The following is an 8,722-nucleotide window of genomic DNA, read 5'->3' as shown; positions in this document are numbered from 1 at the left end:
GCCATAATGTGTGGAGTGGAGCATGTTCTTGTACGAGCAAGGACGAGGCACGTAGTTACTCACATGCATAAATGTTTGCAGGATTAGTAACAGATTTTATTTAATGTGAGTAATATTCCACCTGATCCTGGGCACTTACATCTTATTGCATATCTTGCACTTTGACCATCCTGGCATCAGCAAGGCATAAGTGTAGAATCAGCAAAAGAAATCTGCAGCTCAGACTTCAGAGCAGACTATCACTCTAGTGTAATGAATTCCTTTCTCCTCTTGCAGAACACAGGTAACCTTCACTAAAATTAAAGTTACACATCTCAGTTTTAGAGGAAAACAATGCTCATTTTTCCTCCAAGGAGAAGGATCAGTAGAATGCATTACATTTACAAAGTGGCAACATAACAGTCAAACAGTTACACATTAAAAGTGTCTTTTTTCTTCTAATTTGGCATCGATTTGAAGGTCAAGATATGGCAACGACACTAAAAAAATACCATGACAATTAGTACCTTCCTGCCATTCCCATGCTCTGACACTACTTTGGGACTGTCCAATTGCAATGTTCATACAACAGGTTGGCACAAACAACTGCACAACTATCTTAAGAGAATAGCTTCATTCTGATAGGCAGTATTCTGCACAAACAATAGGCTCTACTGTACATTCTTTATGCCCTCAAAACCATCTCTTATTTGAAAGGAAATTTGGGCTAGCTAAAGGATTAGAACCAAATCAGCTTTTTTATCTTTATCTGCCTATTATAAACTGATGAGACAGGGTTTTTATTTTTTTTTATATATATATATATATGCATTATATACTTTATGTACGCAAGAAACACTGAGCTAATTTCCCAGTTGTTAAAGTGGTAAGTTAGGCTCTGTATACTTAGGTATACATCTGTTTGCATAAAGACACTGCCATTAAAGGTAGACACACATCTACATTAGTGCACATGAACATTATTTGTCTTAACTTTTGTGTGTGCCTGTATTTGGTATAGCAGATTAAAAAAAAAATCTCTTAGTAAAGAGCTTTGGCCCAGAGAACAAGAAAGGGAATGTTACAGTGTGCTCTTCTCCAATTAGCAAATCAATGCATATTAAAACAAAAATACCTGGAACAAACCTGAAGCTGCAAACACAACAGGAAAGCAAATGAGATGCTGTAGCTGTAAGCTTAACAAAACAAAGGTTAGTTACTCAAAAGTGGATAAACATAGCTGAAGTAATAAAATGTTATTAACCAAAGAGATCTGACCTTAAGGCTTTCTTGCTTAGACAAATAGAAATCCTTTGACCCAAGACCATTTTTGTTCTGCTTATCTTGTTGAATTCCCTTAATGAATACCTTGTGTCAATGAGAAGGTTTAGGGCAAGAAAGAAGTCGTATAGACAAAGCAGCATTTCTCCAAACTGGCATAGATTTCACATTGAGGGCCCATGGACCTCTAGAACAGGTTGCAGTACTGTAAAATGAGTAGCTTTGTCACATGTAGCACAACATGCCATAGAAGATCCAACAGGCTGCGTTTACCCATGCATTGTGTGCACATAGACACACTCACACACACAGTGGCTTCCCCAAAAGAAAATCAGTCCTTTTTTTTTTTTTTCCTGTAGAAAAATCCCTCCTCATTTTTTTCAAAGGCAACCAAACCAATCCTTTCAACTTTAAAAAGCTTGTGTCCACACACAGTCCGTTGAACCTCTACACTCCTATGCTGCTCCTCAGCCGCCTTCCCTGGGAGCTAGGTTGCACTGCTGCTAGAACACGGGGTGCTCTGCGTGCTGCCAATGCTGTGCGCTGCACTGCTGTTCTCCGAGGCTGGTGGGGACGTGGGGACCTGCTGTCTTCCCGCTGTTTCCCCTGAGGGAAAGGGGAGAGAAAAAGGGGGGTTGGGAGAAGGGAAATTGAAAATGTTAGTCGTCACAGAAAGCAATAACCCATTCGTTCCCAGTCTTCCTCTGCTGGTGGCCTGTATTTCCATGCAATGAACGTCTTGGGCGACAGACCTCAAACAGAGCACTGTTAAAAAGTGCTACTAGACTTTGGCACCTTAGCATTGCTATGCACATGGGGAAAATAATGCTGCTATTTTTTTACATATTTTAAAAGCAGCTGATGGATACAGCCAAGATAGACACTGTCCATCTTCTGTTGTCAGCTGTCACTCACATGGGTCCCGTTAAATGACAGACCCCTTTATAGCTTTGCTGTTTTCATGGAAAAAAGCAAATAAAATGTAGGCTTTAGTTTAAATGCCAGTTTATGGGACAGCATATTTACTAAAAGTGGAGCTGAAGACAATGTTCTTCAGTCAGCTGGATACCACATATCCTGAGACATAGCCAGTTTTTTTTCGTGTAGAAAAACAACAGGCCACCCTGCAAGCTTGACTTGATTTACTCAGAATACAACATGCAAGAAGTTCCCCTATAGCTACCGCAGTATGTGTAGCACTTATAACCTGTAGTGAGAACAAGACTTACAGTTTCTTGTTAATTGTTTACGAATGATAAATTAAAAGCCCTTTGCTATTTGGATTGCCAAATCAAGCACTCAGGAGTTAAAGCCAGACTTATGGCTCCTGATAAAACCTAGATTTTTGTCTGCTCTCCTCACACCCCTTCTGCACCTGTGGGCTGGGTTCCTATGGAAAAAATCCAGCTCTCAACTAGCATGGAAGTAAAAATGGCATCATTATGTGAATGCCCAAAAGATCACATTGAGACCATGTAGGAAACTTAACTGTGGCAAATTTTTAAGTTACAGCACCCAAATCCGCAACCTTAGTAATATTACAAAATAGTCTCTTCCGAGATGGCAGGACTAGGTTTATATAACGTGCAGTGTAGCTGCCTCCTCCCTTGAGCTCCTCTCTCAGGATGTGAACCTCTGATCTCAGCACGGTAACACAGGCAGACTGCTGCTGCTTGAGCTGCAGACCCAACGTGGCAGCCAGCACCAGCACGCCTGCTCTCCCAGCAAAGGAGCAAGACGGAAATGTTTTGCCGGATCGTGGGCAGGAACGACTGGGGAACATCAAAGGCTGGTACACCTCCTGCCTCACGAGCTTACACAGTGCAGATCTCCTGCTTCACATTGCCCGAGGTCATCCGAAACCTGACGCCACAGGCCAGGTCTGCTGGGGCCAATTTTTCGGCCCTGCTCAGGATTTGGTAGAGCTCCCGTTTCCCAGCGATTGCTTCAGTGACAGGTTGAAGGCCAGAGGCACAGCCTGCATCCAGAGGGTTACAGCACCGGGACGAGCCAGCTTCCTCCCACAGGAGCTGCTCTGGCACATCCCCATGCCCCGTGTGCTGCTGCCCAGCTGCCAGAGCCCCCAGCTCCTCTGGAATGCAGCCGCGGAGGAAGCGTGCCTTTAACGCTTTGCGTCTCGGGCCAGAAAATGTCCTTCTGCAGGCTGCTTGGTATTCAGAGGTCTGCTACAAACAAGGGAGATCTGAGGATTTCTCACAGCAGAGGTTGCAAGTGCTCTTTGTAATAGAAATGCTATCTCTTGCCACAGCCACAGCTGTAAGTGCACGTAAGGCCCCAGAACGCACAGCTCTTGCCTTACACCCCACTGGTTGTGGAATGGGGAGGAAAGGAGGGACGGGACAGGACAGAAAAACAACAAACTAAACCACTAAACCACATTGCCCAGGAGGCCAGTGAAATGGTTAAAAAGAGGGTCAGGATCACGCTCTTGAATTCAGCGCTAAGGCCAGCATTTACTTTTGTGAGCAGATTTTGACTCTCTTTTTCCCAGTGTAAGAAAGTACTACATAACTTGTCTACGAGCGGCAGATTTCTGCTCATGTGCAGCAGGTCATCTGCCCACAAAATGTGTTTCAGCTCTAACTTGCATTGGAAACAGCTTTGCAACCCATCAGAATAAGCTGTATAAAATCGATGTCTGTGTCATGGAGCTGTAAAAGCTTTCATAAGCCTTGTTTGGATGTTTTCCTCTCCCGACTTGCTCCCTTCTCCTCCAGTTGTTTGTGTACAAGTCTTCCTTCCTTTTGTACTACAGGATATATTTATAAAGGCAGCGATAAGCAAACTCCCTTTCGTTACAACAAAACAAGCAAACACAGGCATCCGAAAGCAGCGAGCCAGCGAAGCCGGACCCCCGGCAGCAGGAGAAGCCGCAACAGCCGCGCAGAGGAAGGGCGGCCGCCCGCTCCCCCGGCCGGGCCCCCGCGCCCTCCCGCTCCGCTGTCACCCATTTTACAAACCACATGATCGCACACAGCTTTGCGTCAGCCTCGGCATGTCAATACAATCTGCACGCGTTTAACCATAAATTCATTTATAAGCTAAACAGATGTTGTTTTTATGTTATGGCAAAGTGACAGGAGCAGTGACCGAGTCCCCACGCAAGCCCAACAGCTCGCTCTACTCCTCCCAGCTCCTCTGGAAAGCCTCTTAGGAGGCAACTTCCCGTCGGTTTGGGATGGCAGCCCCCTTCCCTCTGCTGCAATTCAATTGCCTCTGCAGCACCTCATTTCTCGAGCGCAATCAGCAGCTCTGATACAGCACAATCACTCACTGAACAGTAACAAATTCTCAGTGTCCTCACGGAAAAAAATCCAAATCACAGTGACATTAGGAACACAGGTTAGCAACGACATCTGGACTGGCTGATTTTTCCTGCATTTTATTTCCTCAACACCTAGCTAATCTATAGCAAAGTTTTTTTAAAGAATATTCATATAAAGGACATAAAGAAACCTCAACTATCTCTGAAGGGGCATTCCCCATCTGTCTTTTTCATGTAAACAGCTTCATGTATCTCATGTTACTGAACCAGAACTGCTCAAAACGGACATGTCTCATCTATTGACAGTAAACAAGCTTTTACCCATCTGACTGCGACAACATGCACTTTATTATTCACACTTAGGAAAGCTGCCAGTTGTACTCCCTGTCCAGGAAGTCTGAATGTTTGCTTTTCTATCTCCATTTGCCAAATATAATTGGTTGCTATGTCAGTTTATTTTAAATCAGATCCCATAAAAAAGGGAGAAGTGGGGGAGGAGGGACACTTTTAACTTCTCAGATTTTGGAACATTTTATCCTCTTAACTTGCAACACTGCCTGGAGGAGAAAAGCACGCTTTCTAAGAGAATAAAGCGACTGATGTTCTCTGTAACACAGTTTACTTGGTTTAGCAGTCTCATTACCTAATCAGACTTCTGCATGTCCCTTCCTGAACATAGTCAGTTACCCCTGTTGGGACAGCTGTTACATTGATAGATACCTATATGGTTAAATTTTAAAAGGTTTCTGCACCCATGCACACTACAAAACCTTTGCTTCTTCATAACAGGTAACTTGGGTTAATTGTGGCAACTCTCTGCTACTTGCCCCGTTTGCTTGGGTCCTTTCCAGGCAGGACCAAGACCGCTGTGGAAAGCTTTCAGCCACCTTTCACATCCTTTAACTGACTGGAGAAAGGATCAGAAGTATGGAGTCCTTTTGCAGAAAAATCGGCTAAAATTCCTCCTCTGTTCCCATAACCCTAGCTTCCGCTCTCTTTTCCCCTACTACCTGTTTATCTCAGGACATCTGTACTCCATGTTGAATTGTTTCAGAGAATCTAGAGTATTCTGAAGCACAGAATACTTTTATGCTTTAGCAGAAATTTTTCATGACTGAAATCAGCAAAAGCCCTACATGAAAAAAACTCAACAAAACAATCCTTGTTCAATACTTGGAGATGAAATTCTACTTATTTTGTAGTTCTTTTCTGCTATCAATTGTTTGAGGTTTTAATGTAAATGGCCTACCAAGATGAATGAAAGAGCTCATTCATGTAAAGCTTTCTCCATGCTAGAATAGTCTGCCAGTAGAGACATAGCAGTACAAGTGTATCAGCAAACCTTCTTACTAGTAGCAAAAAGGTCACCTTTTGCTGTATGGCATATAGAGCTACAGCAACAAAAATACCTTACTCCACACATCCCAAGCTGCCATTCCCCATCAGCAGTAGCTTTTGTCCATCCTCTGAGTATCACCAAAACACAGTTTCAGAGTGAACTCGTATTTTACAACCTTTGGTCTAAATCATGTGTTAGAAACCCAGTGCTACTTGCAACAAAAGATGAGATTTCAGAACACAATTCAATAATGCATCAATTCTCTAATGGCAAAAGACAGTCACTCTGTAGATGAAATTTAGATTTTTTTTTCCTGATTTTAGTAAAAGCCTGCAGCCAGCTCTAAAACATTTCCATCGCAGCAGGATTATCTTGTCTGCCACAGCAGTCATCCTCTAAGAGGCTGTCCCTGCTACAACCTTCACTGCACTCTCTGCTGCAAGCTGGGCTTTGTAGATACAAGATATGCACAGAACAACTATGTGCACAGGAACATAGGTTCACTTTCACAATCCTTTGAAAATCTGAACCAGATAACTTCCTAGGTACTTTTTATAATTTCAGTAATTCTCTGATCTGATGAGTTACAATGTCCTCTTCCTTTCTTTTCTTCTCATTTATTACTTTTTGTCTGGCCTTTTTCTCCCTTATTTTCATCTCTCAAACACAAAGCCAGAGCAGCTGCCCTTTCCACTACTTGCACGTGGTCACTATGACTGATGTAATTTGTTAATGTAATTCTTTTAATGGGATTGATCCAAGTCCTATTGTTGCCGGAGGATTTATCATGTTGGCTTCCCAGTGTTCCTTGACTACTGACACACAACATGTGACACACAACATGTATCTATAGTGGTTCTATATAAGAATGGAGATTGAATTGCCACAGATGCAGGACCAACAATATTAATTTATCAATTGTTTTAATCTTTTGTTAGAAGGCTACTGTTTGGAAATTACCTTAACTTACACATTTACTCATTGAACTTGCACTTACTTTTCTTCCACAATGTTTCATTTGTGTATGAGGCAGGATTATATTATTTATACATATTATCACAACCTTTAAATTTTCCACATTTGCCTCAATTCCAAACAAGCTTCATACACAGCTGATGCATTGAGAGTATTAAACTGCTTATACAAATTTGTTGTACTGCCAACTGGAAAAAAAAACACAGGGCTTTTTTTTTTCCCTAAATTAACATAAGCTCCTGGGTCATAATATTTACAGAAGCTCTGACCTGACAGGGACAGATTCTCACTTCTAAAAAGCTCCCATGAGGTTTTAGATCCCCAGAACACCCTGCAGTGGGCTACAGCAGAATTGCAGTGCTCCAGAGCCACACAGGTTTGGGGTAATTGACCTCACATTCTCCCCAGCTCCCAGAGATCTTGGTAAAGTCTTGTGAGGTCCAAAGTAGAAGTAGCTGGGAGTCCAGCATGCTGTAGGGATCCTGAGATACCCCGTAATCCACAAGCAGCCAAGGTCAGATGCTGCAAATCAAGGCCCCAGTGTCCAGTCTTTGTCTGTACCACCTTACAGATTACATGCAGCAGAAAGCTCCCAAAACCCCCTCTTCTTCCAATACAGGAGATACTCAATAATTACCTATGCATAAAGGCTGCATAATTCAGGCACATTCCTGGTTATTTGGTTGGACACAATTAAGTGAGATTACACATGACTTCCACCAATTACATGTAACAGTTGAAGAATGGAGGAATAAATAATTGGGGCAAAAATTCTGTGTAATCAAGGCCCAAGAAACATTTTCAAGTCTGGTTACATTCAGAATACATCTATGTAACTAAAGCATTCTCTTAGCCATTTGGCCCACTCCTTTTACTGATCACATCACATTCCCAGTCACATCAGCCTAATTTAGTAACTGCAAAAAAAAAAAAAAAATTTAAAAAGGAGGTACAGGAACCAAAAGGGATCCATTAACTGAAATGTTAACTAAATCTGAAATACAGAGATGCTACTAATAATAATGCACAAGCCTGGAATACTCAGTTTTACTCATGTCCCAGGTGAGTTTTCAAGATTTGCATTTAAAATTATTTTAGCAAATTTTAAATCATGTTCATAACATGTAACACCTCCCTTTAGGGAAGGGCGGGTATCGATCTGCTGATACGCACCAACAGGCTCACGTAAGCAGTTGCTGGAAAACACCCTACTAAGAACAGAGAACAAGGAAAGAAGTCCAGGATGGCCACTGCTGGCCCCCCTCCCCTTTCCTCCCACCTTGCAGGAGTTCAGACCACACCGCCTTTCCTGCGGCATGATCTGCACAGAGGTCTGTAAGAGCCCTCACACTTACCTGTGTGAGAGTAGATAAACCAGAGTGCTCCGGTTAGCAGGGCTCCAATTACAAATGCCGCAAAGGCAATGCCCACGACAGTCAGCGTGTCCAGACCGTAGAACACAGCTACGAAGGTAAACACACATAAATAAAGACTTTTTATTTTCAGTCGCAAATACCATTTTACAAAAATTCACCCTTGCACTTCCATGGAAATTAAAAAAAAAAAAAAATCATAGTTAATTAAGCACCATTTTAAGGAACAGACTAGCAGATTTGCATCAAGGAAATAAAAGTGATGCTTTCAGAGGCTGGCTTCAGTCCAACCAACTGTTCCACATCACAAAGCAAAACCCCAGCTCAGCACACCCAAATCTGGAAACATTGCAAAAATTAAGTATTTTCAGTTGGCTGTTAATAACTTTCTTTCAATTATATATCCATTTATCTTAGAAATGTGTTTTAAAAAGGATGAGATTTTTGTCCAAAAGTGCTTTTCATGTAAATGCCCTAACATTCAAGCAA

The 8,722-nt window shown here is 42.3% G+C and overlaps 1 protein-coding gene across 1 annotated transcript in view; it reads right to left on the bottom strand.

Annotated features, from left to right (window-relative positions):
• Positions 1-1,053: 1,053 nt before the first annotated feature.
• TGFBR3 (transforming growth factor, beta receptor III) overlaps positions 1,054-8,722 on the bottom strand; it is a 29,721-nt gene continuing 22,052 nt past the window's right edge. The window contains exons 11-12 of the mRNA XM_010289827.1: positions 8,216-8,323; positions 1,054-1,866 (exon numbers count right to left, since the gene is read on the bottom strand). Of these exons, the coding sequence (XP_010288129.1) occupies positions 1,748-1,866; positions 8,216-8,323 (227 nt within the window). The 3' untranslated portion in view covers positions 1,054-1,747. The remainder of the gene's footprint in view (positions 1,867-8,215; positions 8,324-8,722) is intronic.

This window comes from Phaethon lepturus, unplaced genomic scaffold (assembly GCF_000687285.1).
Source record: "Phaethon lepturus isolate BGI_N335 unplaced genomic scaffold, ASM68728v1 scaffold2046, whole genome shotgun sequence".
Classification (NCBI taxonomy): domain Eukaryota; kingdom Metazoa; phylum Chordata; class Aves; order Phaethontiformes; family Phaethontidae; genus Phaethon; species Phaethon lepturus.
Note: the sequence above shows the minus strand (reverse complement) of the source record. Positions and strands in the feature narration are given on the sequence as shown.